The 10,873-nt window shown below is 52.8% G+C and overlaps 2 protein-coding genes across 5 annotated transcripts in view; both read right to left on the reverse strand.

Moving 5' to 3' along the window:
- Positions 1-708, reverse strand: part of MRPL12 (mitochondrial ribosomal protein L12) — a 4,498-nt gene extending 3,790 nt beyond the window's left edge. The window contains exons 1-2 of the mRNA XM_085314426.1: positions 643-708; positions 284-458 (exon numbers count right to left, since the gene is read on the reverse strand). Coding sequence (XP_085170552.1) covers positions 284-458; positions 643-708 — 241 coding nt within the window. The remainder of the gene's footprint in view (positions 1-283; positions 459-642) is intronic.
- The window catches only part of HGS (hepatocyte growth factor-regulated tyrosine kinase substrate), a 10,971-nt gene continuing 393 nt past the window's right edge, over positions 296-10,873 (reverse strand). Inside the window, exons 2-21 of one of the 4 annotated variants that reach the window (XM_085314416.1) lie at positions 10,512-10,596; positions 10,059-10,134; positions 9,429-9,521; positions 7,374-7,497; positions 6,346-6,398; positions 5,676-5,744; positions 5,356-5,480; positions 5,021-5,099; positions 4,837-4,935; positions 4,341-4,436; positions 3,882-3,920; positions 3,650-3,793; positions 3,267-3,480; positions 2,877-3,049; positions 2,577-2,717; positions 2,326-2,503; positions 2,113-2,210; positions 1,627-1,743; positions 1,259-1,354; positions 296-1,179 (exon numbers count right to left, since the gene is read on the reverse strand). In XM_085314416.1, the coding sequence (XP_085170542.1) occupies positions 1,072-1,179; positions 1,259-1,354; positions 1,627-1,743; positions 2,113-2,210; positions 2,326-2,503; positions 2,577-2,717; positions 2,877-3,049; positions 3,267-3,480; positions 3,650-3,793; positions 3,882-3,920; positions 4,341-4,436; positions 4,837-4,935; positions 5,021-5,099; positions 5,356-5,480; positions 5,676-5,744; positions 6,346-6,398; positions 7,374-7,497; positions 9,429-9,521; positions 10,059-10,134; positions 10,512-10,596 (2,207 nt within the window). In that variant the 3' untranslated portion in view covers positions 296-1,071. Of the gene's footprint in view, positions 1,180-1,258; positions 1,355-1,626; positions 1,744-2,112; positions 2,247-2,325; positions 2,504-2,576; positions 2,718-2,876; positions 3,050-3,266; positions 3,481-3,649; positions 3,794-3,881; positions 3,921-4,340; positions 4,437-4,836; positions 4,936-5,020; positions 5,100-5,355; positions 5,481-5,675; positions 5,745-6,345; positions 6,399-7,373; positions 7,498-9,428; positions 9,522-10,058; positions 10,135-10,511; positions 10,597-10,873 lie in introns of all 4 variants that reach the window. The other 3 variants (XM_085314415.1, XM_085314414.1, XM_085314417.1) reach the window with 3 other exon arrangements.

Consider the following 10,873-nt stretch of genomic DNA (forward strand, 5'->3'; position numbering starts at 1 on the left):
GAGCACGCGGGCGGCGGCCGCAGAGGACACCGCGGCGCTCTGCCCTCCGCGCTCTATGCTCCCGGCGGCGCTCTGGCGCCCGCCGGCCGCTCTAGGCCGCCCGGCGCCTCGCCTCGGTGGTACAGACAGCGCGCTGCCGCTCGGCGGGGCGGTGATGGAAGAAGGCGGCGCTCTAACCGCCAGGTCCTCCAGGACTCGCTGGCCCCCCGGGCCCAGCTCCCCCGGGCCCCCCGCCCCCGCCCGGGGCCAGGCCGCCCCCTGCCCCCCGCGCTCCGGTGCACACCGAGGCCACAGCTCTGTCCGTACTCTTTATTATCACCGTCGGTGTTCGGTCTCCTCCGACACCACGACGAGAGGTGAGTGGTGAAAGCGGGGAGGGCCGGGGCTGCTGTGCAGGGGCGGAGGGCGGCCGCACCCTGCCCGGGCTCCGGCAGAGGGTCGGGGCTGGGGGACCGACGCTGGGGAGGGGGCAGCGAGGGGGCGGGGAAGGTGGGCGCACGCCATGCCTTTGCCGAGTTCAGGACTCGGCGTGGGTACCGCCGGGCTGCTGGTGCACGGGCCCGGGCAGAGCTGGCGCTAGGACAAGCACACGAGCCCTACGCAGCACAAAGCGGGATCAGCTGTCTCATCAGTGTTACTCACCTTCCTCAAGTCCTCCAGCTCCTGGGCAGAGGACGGCCAGGCCAGGCAGGTGCTCAGCGTGTCCATGGCCACATTCCTGCCTACGCAAACTTTGAGGGATCTGCATCTCCTCTCCCCCCAGGCTGTCCTACAGGCCAGGCTCCCAGCCTGCTCCTGACCTGCCCGAGGGGCTGCACAGCTTCCAGGACATAGCAGTGTTCTAGCCAGGGTGAGGCAGGAAAGCAGCCAGAGGGGGCTGGGGTGAGAGGCTGCTCTCCTGCTGCTGGGTCCCCAGAGCCAATGCTAGGACCCTGTGGTCCCATGTCCCCTAGAGCAGAGGCATACGCAGGGAGGAGCTGAGGGGACAGAAATGACTACTTGAAATACAGAAGTGATTCCGGATGAACAATAGTGTTGCACTGGATTCCCCCCCACTCCCTTCTGCAGAGATCAGTCAAATGAGATGAGCTGGGCTTCTCCGCTGCCCTGTGTCTGCTGCACTTGGGCAGGTGCCTGCTGGGGCTGTTGCTGCTGGGGGGCCCCTCCAGCAGGTGCCATCTGGAACAGAGAGGACAGCTCAGGTAGCAGATGTGCCTCTCCCAGGGGCCTGGCCTCCCCTGGGGCAGCCAGCACTCACCTGTTGGTACATGGGCTGCTGTCCAGGCAGGTAGGACTGCTGCGGTGGCAGGCTGCTCAGCGCTGCTTCCTGACCTGGCAGGGTGGACATGAGGCCCTAGCAGCAGGGAGAAGAAAGAGGGCCGTCAGACTAGCTAGCAGAGATTCACAGCACTGCAGCAGAGAAGGCCCAAAGCAGGCAGTTCCCCCAAGCCTGTTGGGCAGGCAAACTTGCTGATGGCCCTTCCCATCCCTAAGTACCAGCAGCAAAGGCCCAGCAAGGCTCTACTGGCTGGAGACCAGCCCCTATGGCAACCAGTATCTGCCTCTCTCAGTACCCAGGACACCAGAAGCAGCTGTCAAATGGCCCACATGGCAGTGGGTGCTCACCTGCATGCTGTACGGCTGGTACCCCATGGAAACCGACTGGCTGCCCATGTAGCCCATGGTGCCTGACTGGGGAGTCTGCGAGATGGTGGGGATACTCTGCGACTGCGATGCTGCGTTCTGGGGAGGAGATGCTGGTGAAAAGTGGCACAGGGCAGGTATGGCTGCTCTCAAACACCCTAGCAACACCAGGACCAGCAGGGCTCCCTGCTCCCYGAGAAGCCAGGACACATCTTCCCTCCACACAGTGAGGAGCCCACGGTCCAGAATGAACCCCTTCCACTCCCCACAGGAAAAGCAACAGCAGATCCAGTGATCTGGGACCAATTAGCATCCATCCTCTCTGGCTCAGCGCCCCCCCCCCCAAGTCACTGAGACAGGATCATCTGTGCCTGCCTTCCCTGCAGACTCTCCCACCACTGCAGTTTGCCTCAGCTGTTTGCAAGATGCTCTGGTACAGCTRGGGGCATGGAGGCAGCATTCACTTGCCTGGTAACCCTGCGCTGGAGTTGCCTGGTAGGACGAGTAGGCTGGGGTTGTGGTGGGCACCGCCTGCCCCTGCTGAGCCACCTGCCCACTGCCTGCCCCTGGTGGGTACATATAGGCATTCACCATGTTGGGATCTGGAGCAGAAAGGGCACAGATTGATGCAAACACGTTGTGCTCAGCCTCCACCCACAGGAGATYAGCTTGTTCACTTACCTGTCCCTGTGACAGGCATTGCTGTGTAAGGCCCTGTGCCTCCTTGTGCTGCCTGGTTCATGTACACACTGTGCATGGGAGAGCCCTCCACTGAGCCGGCTGGGCTGAAGGTGCCAGGGAAGCTGGTGGGCCCAGAGGGTTGGTAGATCACCCCACTGGCTGCTGGCATYGCCTGGAGCTGTTAAGAGAAGCAAGCTTTAGACGATGCTCCCAGGGAGCTGGCAGGAAGGTCTCTGGCACAGTAGCCATACCTGGGCATAAGGCAGTGAGAAGGCTGGCATCTGGGCTCTCATCTGGATGGTCTGTTTCTGCTGTTCCAGGCGCATCTGTCTTTCYTTCTCCTGCTCCTGCAGTCGCTGGATGGCCAACTGACGCTGCATTTCCAGGTACTCCTGCAAGAACAGTGCCACAACAGTTAGAGCCCAGGAYACAGCAGCAACCCCTCCTGCCAGGACAGCGCATCCTTGCCAACACCAAGCTGGCCCAAGATGCAGGCAGAGCCTGCTGCCTSGTGTGGCCCCAGAACCCCCGGAAATGCTTCCATGACTTACTTGCTTCTTCTGTCTCATGATCTCCAGCTTCTGGGCCAGCTGGATCTGGCGCTGGCGCTCTGCCTCTTCTGCTGCACGGCGCAGCTTCTCCCGGTGCTCCTCTCGCAGTGCGTTCARAGCCCCACGTGCATCTCGGATTTGGGCCAGTTTGTCCTGCAGGCCTTCATAGTACACTAGGAAAGAAAATACAGTCTCAGGGAACCTTCCAGGGCACGGCACTTGGGCTTAGCACTGACCATCCCTGCACACTGCACTGGCTTCTCCCCAGACAGGCTGTGACATGGGAATGCCAAACACTAGCTCTGGGGAAAGCCCCACCAGCCACTTGCTCCTCCCCAAGACACTGTTCCTGAGCCCATGGCAGGGCAGCATTTGCCAGCTCCCACGTACGCCTGCGCTCATCCAGCTGGTTGAGCAGCTCCAGCAGCTGGGGGTGCATGTTGTTGATGGACTGAAACAGGGAGAGTACTGCAGAGTCATTGGTGATGCTGCGACCACGCATATGGTTACTCTTCATGCGGTTGACAAAGGTGGTGACTGCATTCTGCAGGGCCTTCAGAAACTGCTCGTGGTTCTCTTCAGACTCGCCGTTCTGGTACTGCTGCTAGAATGACAGAGCAGCCAGTCAGTCTCAGTTCTCCCATGCCAAGAGCCAGCAGCACTCCTGTGGCACTGGGTGACTGGSCTAAATGAAGGAGTCGGGCGCTTTACTGGCCCCTCTCCCCAGGGCCCCAGTTGCCAGAGGCTAGACACAGGCCCAGGCTCCCTCTTACCTCAACAACACTGAGCGCGGCGGGATGGGCTTCCCCAGGCTGAGCCGTGGGCTCTGTAAGGGACAGAGGTGCCGATGGGGTGGGGCTCTTACGAACTTCCTCTTGTTTTTTCTCCCAGTAGTTGCGGTTAAGGTACCGAGCCAGCTGCCACAAAAAGAATTGGAGATAATGAGCACCACAGCCCAGCTGGGAGCAAACCTGAGCCATGGACTAGTAGGGCCTGGGCCCTTACCTCAGGGTCAATGTCCTCAGCCAACGGCGCAGATGAATTCTGGAAAAAGATAAATGGCGGGGGGAAAAAAGAAAGAGAAGTCTAAGCAAACCAGAGAATTAGAACTCCCACAAAGATCTGTTCAGACCTTGGCATGCACAATCACAGGGGCTGAGCACCAACAGGAGAGAATGGAAGAGGATGGCCAACTCCTTCAGTTAGGTGCATGCTGTGGCTATTAGAAGCTGCAACCTGAGCCACATAGCAGCAGCAGGGGYGGGGGGGCATCTAAAAGCCGGCTGAATGCAGACCTTCTTGCTGAACACACTGCAGTGCTGAGGAAGAGTGATGGATTGAATGGGGCAAAGATTTTCTTTTGGAACAGGGATTAAATCCAACCCAAGCTGGTCTAACTTGGGCTAGGGAACTGGCCTGTTAGGTGTCCAGCCACTCCATGTTCAGGGGCTGCTGTGTACGTACCACAGGTGGGGAGTACAGCGTGCTGACYGGGGGGGCTGATGATGTCACAGGTATGGGCTCAGCCTTCGGGTACATGGAGTAGGTTGTTTTCTGCCTCTGCAGAAGAGGAAAACAAACATCACTCCCACCCTCTAAACACCTCAGGGACTGGCAAAACTCCTCCAACTCAGCCAGCCTACAGCTGGTGAAGCTCCTACTGCTGGCCAGGCATGGTCAGCAGAACCAGCCTCATGATGTGTCCAATTCATGCAGGCTAACAGGCCACAGGACTTGCAGCTTGGGTGCAGCCTTTTCCCAGGATTTGGTCCTCACTGTTCTTAGGAAGAATACCGAGCTGCATCCCACACTCACAGTATCAACTAGACCTGCAAYACAGCATGTGCCTGGCTCCACTTTCACATCATCCCACAGGATGATGCCYACACAGCTAGGAGATGCCCAGCACATCCAGGCTCTACAGCAACAACCATCCCCAGCTGCCAAGCAGGGCACAAACCATTCTCTCCTTCTCTTCGGCCTCTGACTGAGACAAGGCAATAGCTAGCTGCAGCTCTTCCTCCTCTTGCAGAGCTGTCTCATCACGCTTTGGAGGCAGCTGCAAGCAAAAGAAGAGAAGGGGTCACTAAAGRGATCAATAAGCAGGACAGAATCACTGAGTCACCTACAGGGCAGCCACTCACCTGGGACTGCTGAGAAAGAGGGCTGGTCAGGTACTCGGGGGGCAGTTCGGAGGTGGCAGCAGCTTTGCCCTCAGCTTTCCTGCAGTCAGAAAGATGCAGCAGTGCAGAATGAGGACTGGGCAAGTCTCAAAGGCTCCTTTCATAGCACTGGAGCCCCAGCTCCATACAGCCCTACAGCTGTAAACCATGTTCCCAGAAAAGAAAGGAACTCAGTCCAGTCTGCACAGCTTGGGAAACCCTTGYTCTGTTCTTCAGAAAAATGGTCCCACACCAAGTTTCTCCCCACGCAGTCTCAGCTTTTGCAGGCAAAGTAATGAGCCACAAAGGGTACTGACTTGTTGAGATGCTCATAACAGGGTTCGCAGACTCTCACTTCCTTCTCAATCCCAAACTTAGGAATGGTGGAATACTTGGAGGAGCATTTGCCACAGAAGATCTGCCCACAGGCTCGGCAGTGATGCTGCAAAGGATGGGAGACATCAATGTGGTAGCGAGACATTCTTTCACCATTAGATGATATCACTCAAACCCTCCCCACCAGTGGTCAGGGAACATGGTCTAGCCCAGACATGCTTCCATGCAGGCTCAGGGAGCTCTGCAAGTCCTGGGGAAGCTGTGCAGGACAAGGGAACCCAGAGGCAGGGGTAATACCCACCTTCCTTGTCACAACACCAAACTGCACTCGACATCTGTGACACTCCTCGGCATCTACCCAGTCTGGAGCCTGTCAAGGTTAAGGAAACTTGAGTAAGGAAGATAAAAGGCCTCAGGGACAGTGCCTTCAGAGAACCTTTGAGGAGCTCCTATGGCTAACCAAGGCTCCTTCATGAATGGGGAGGCAGGAAACATTTGCAGCTCAACAGGAAATGCTCTTTGCAAATTGTCACTTCTCATGTTACTAGAGACTGTGATGCTTTTCCAGTCAGCAAGAGATTTTCTAGGAACRTGCTTGTATAGCAACCAGTTTAGTAATACCCTTGTTCAGACTGTCATGCTGCTGGAAAGCCACTGAGCAGGCCCCRTCTACAGGGCACCTAGCAAGATGAGACTAAGTCCCTTTCCTGATCAAATTCCACTCAGGAAAATGGGCTCTATTTCCGCCAATTCTCCCTTCCTCTGGTACTTTTAGGCAGGAAGGAGAATCCTTCCTGGTGCTGTACACCATCCCATAACTGACTACATACTAGCTGGGAGACAGGCACCCAGCAAGCTCTCTAATTACAGTGAAATGGAGGAATGTAAGGATCGAAAGTTTAGTAGCAAAAGGGCCACAACAGCAAGGTCTGTTCCACAGTGCCAGCACCYTCCCCGCCAGCAGAGCTCACCCTTTCTGCAGCAAACATGGCGTCGCTCTCTTTGAACTCTGGAAACACGTGACCTGTGGGAGAAGTGACAGCACTCCGCTGTGAAGGTGCTCCGGGGGCTCGGTGGCAGGGCTTAACCTAGTGCTGCAGGTTCTGCACCCCACAAATCAAATCCAGCTCAGCATTTCCACCATGCCCATCAGCTTACTCTGATACAAGGCACTTTTCCTCCTGCAGGGGGCCAGAGGCCTGGGCTTGTGCAGCACTCACTCCWGTCTAAAGTACTGTGCTCTCAGCCATGCTTTTGAATGCACATTACAATCCTCTGTGGGTTTCTCATCTGCCCATAACAGACATCACACCCCTTTCAATAAGGCACATTTCTCAAGACCTTTAACTCAGCATGGGGAAAGAAGCACACTGCGTGGGAATACTGGGCTCTGGAGTCTCACTGCTCGAATGACAAGCCGTGTTGCTACATGTGCTCAGGGTGGGACTGGGAGCTCCAGGTTTTGCCACCCTCTGAGGAAGTTCCAAATGCTTCTAGCTCAGAAAGACAGAGGCAGAAAYACATCCCTTCCTTCATGGGAGAACACTGCCATCCCCGGAACAAGAGAGAAAGTGTGCTATTGACACTCCTCTGCCAGGAAGCAAGAACTACATGTTTCCCAACCAGGAAAAGAAGGAACTACCCCACAGTAAATCCTATCCAGAGGACATGCTGATTTATTGCCAGTTTCCAGTAGAACGTTCCCAGCTCCTGTTGTCCAGGTATTGCTGCCAACCCTCAACCCCTAGCTGGGCTGGAGGCCCTGTGCAGGGTAGCCCCCTAATCCTGGAACAGAGACAAAAGCCTCTCTCAGAAGGGAGATTCAGGCACCCCAGGAGGTTTATTTGGTATTAGTCTCTAAGAAAAAGCCCAGTATTACATGCCCAGATTTCACTAACATCTCTCTGGGTCCCAACACCTATTCCTTCTCCTGTAAAGCTCCTCCTGAGTGGAGCTGCTTGGCCAATGCCCACCCTCACTTTGCTCACCGAGTCCTCACCTTCAACCTTCATGATCTGATAGGTGTCCTGCACCACCTTGTACTTGGGCTCATTGCGGAAGGCATGAGCCCAGGCCTGGATAAGGTACAGAATCTTACTGCGGACACTTGTCTCCACTTGCCTCTGCACAGAAAAGGGAAGGGAAAAAAAAAAGTCTGAGAAAAAGATCCTGAAACCCAAGGGACGATGCATGCCACCCAGAAGATAAGCCATAAATAGTGCTCATGKAAGGAGACTTCAGAGTACTTGTACAAGGTAACAGCTTTCAGAAAGCTGCAAACAGGTCTGTTCAGCAAGAAGGACTACATATTCCTTCAGTTTCCACATTTCCCTCTGCAGTACAAACAAGAAAACATCCTTCAGAGCAGCACACATCAACTTGAAAAGAAGTGCAGTTAAGGTGCTTTGGGGAAATGTCCTTAGAGACTCCACCAGTTGCTTCCCAAGTCAGGCATGAGCACTAGCCAGGCCAGTACCTTTGTTCACCTCCTCACAAGGGGAACCTGCAAGAGCTACAACTACCCAGACAGAAAAGCACGATCTGCCTCACTCAAGTTCTAACAGGGCACCTCAGACTCAAAGCTGGAGGGTGCTGGTGCCAAGCAGCCAGCAACTTCAGCTCAAACATTCCTGTCCAGGAACATCCAAAACTACCTCAGGATATGATGCAATAGATTGCTGAGCAGTTTGCCCTTTGGAAGCAGGGATACCTGTATTACAGTTCAGGAAGTAGGAGGAAACTTGGCAAGCCTGTTCCCATCCCAGCCAGCCTCCAAGAGCAGCCCTGTCATCATCTAGTCATCATGTATCACATGACTGGTTGCTCCAGAAACCCCCAGGAAGCAGATAAGCATTGTCAAGCTCCTACTTCAGCTCAGCCCACACAAATAGTACGACTTAAGTGATAGATCCTGGAGCTCCAAGTTTCTAGAAGATTTGGCAAAATCCTGCTTTCCACAAACGTCAGACCTGAATGCCATCAGAACTAAAATCATTTTACCAGCAGTCAAGAGTTCAAAAGGAGTAAAGTTTCAAGTGTAGGAGCAGAATGGGTCTGGGACAGTTACCAGATTACTAAGGCAGATAGAGAGAATCACAAAATCTCTTGATCTGTTCCTATCTCATCTCCTCACTGCTTGGAGTGGCTGCACTACTATACCTGGCCTTCACATTGCAGCATTATTTCTATTTCAATAASAGATACTGTGCAAGGGCTCAGTAAGCCTATGACAGGAAGATGACAAAAAGAGAGACACTCTGCTACATTATGTGAGATGACAGGATTAGCAGAGCTCACTCAACAAATACCTAGGTCATCTGGTTGCCTGTTTCTGTGGGAGTGAGACTATCAGAAAGGAACAGTATTACTGTAATGCTCCTGTCAGCACATTACTATTCTAAGTGTTGGGTAGCAAACATACAATTTCTTACTRGTGAAAGTCTAACCTAGAAGATAAGGGGCTTCCAGAGGCATCACATTATACCAAACCAAACCAATCAGTGAAACCACGCAAGTGAAAACAGGCAGGCCTACATCTTCTAAAGTTCCTCAAACAATTCTGCAGGCCAGTGAAATGCCCGTAATACAGAGGAAGCTTCTGTCAGTTTTCACTTTGCTGCTTATCTTTGCTGGCTGTCTTATACTGTACTATAGGGAGAGAATTCACCTCCTGCTGTTCGAATTGTTGGTCTCACACATCCAWATGACTTCTCTGTTTTCCTTTGCTGTCTCTGGCCAAGTAAAGCGCTGTACCCAGGAGTGTTTGGCATGAAATGGCCTAGTCCTTTGCAGCATATTCCTGCCCTAGTTCATGGTATAGCCAAACATTATCTTTGCTTTCATGGTAACCTCTCTGCCTATCATGCATTCCTCTCAGCTCCCTACATTTATCTCCTCATATTAAATAATATAGATTACACTTTTCTGAAAAACATTATGAAACATGTAGTTCACACCTATCTGTTCCTTCTAGCACAGAGGGAATAAAATACAGGACATGTATGTTTACTCCTTTCATTACTTTTCTTATAACTTAAAAAAGAGATATTTTTACCTTGAGTATTTCTTTCAGTTCTTCCATAGTCTGTTTATTGGCTACCTCATCATGGACTGTTTGGCCACAGTTTTTAACCACAGACTCCATGACCTGCAAGGSCAAGGGACAATATTAGCTTGACACCTTCCTTCTTCTCCATGGCCTMCAGTGCATAAACAAAAAGACCAGTCTTAGTACATGCTACAGCTTGTTGCAGCCAGTACATTAAGAAGGGGGCACTATTTAAGTGACAATTCAAATCCTTAAGGAAGTGTTAGTCAAGCCAGAGAAATCCACACTATCCACTTTGAAGAGCAACCCATACTTCAGTGTCATTGGTAGCCTTTATATCTTTCCTATTTAGRAACGCAGGGTCAAGCAGATAGACCCCAAGGACAGCACCTGAAGTACTAGCAGCTCTCTGTTTCTAGCTTTGATGCAGAACTAAAGAATGAAACAACTAGTCTGCCAGTCAAGCACAAAACCTCTCAAACAGAGGCAGGAGAAGGCAAACTCCAAGTCATGACTCTGACACTCCCAGGGCAGGGCAGAGAGAAGGCTGAGCAGATGGCACAACSTAGAAGGCAGGCTTATAAAAGATGTGAAATTCTCTGGTCCTACAGTGCTAGAGTTTTGGGCTGAAGTTACCTCTAAAGCGTAGAGCGCCACATGGGGATTCTTGTCATTGACTTTCTTCTTGATAGCATTGACTGCGTATTTTGCTCTGGAYAAAGGAAAAATAGTACAAGCCCTCAGGCAAGCAAGAACCCGTAAGAAGATTTCAGCTGCTACTGATAATCCACTAACCACCAACCAAAAAAATGGTATAGTTAGTTCAAGCATATACAGTTCCCCCCAGGTAATCTGGAAAGGGAAGGAATAAACACATTCAAAAGCTTGAGTTTCTCTTGGATTTCAGGCCAGATATAACTTGCAGCTCCTAAGATTAGGAGTACCTCAAAAAAACAAGATATATTGCCTTTCTACCACTTTTCAAAAAAGGATAACRAACTGCGTTCTACTGCATTTTGACAAGCCCAAGAACATGGCAGATAAAGAGACCAGTGCTGACAGCATACCAAAAAGTGAAAGAGCACTTACTGGGTATCTCCCTGGCGAATCATATCACATATCTGAAGRATGGATTCCCAGTCCGTCTCCAGCAGAAGCTGGCTAGTAGCTTTATCTGCAAAGAATTRCAACATCTGTTAGGCTACTTTAAGCTGTTATGCTTACCTTGCTCTGCTCCACAACCGCTGACACACTTGCAGAAAAGCTCTCTTGGGATGAGAAATGTCTCCCGGGACGTTGTTGAGGATAAACCAGACTCAGGCGCTAAACACAYGAACTCTGCTTTGTGCCCGACGCGTTCCCCGAGGCGCTGCTGCGGCGCCACCCGGCRCAGAGCACCTCGCTGGTTTGGACGGGCGCTCCAGCGGCCGCCTGCCCGCTCTCCGCCAGCC

This window comes from Rhea americana, unplaced genomic scaffold (assembly GCF_003343005.1).
Source record: "Rhea americana isolate MKP2758 unplaced genomic scaffold, rheAme1 scaffold_402, whole genome shotgun sequence".
Lineage (NCBI taxonomy): Eukaryota > Metazoa > Chordata > Aves > Rheiformes > Rheidae > Rhea > Rhea americana.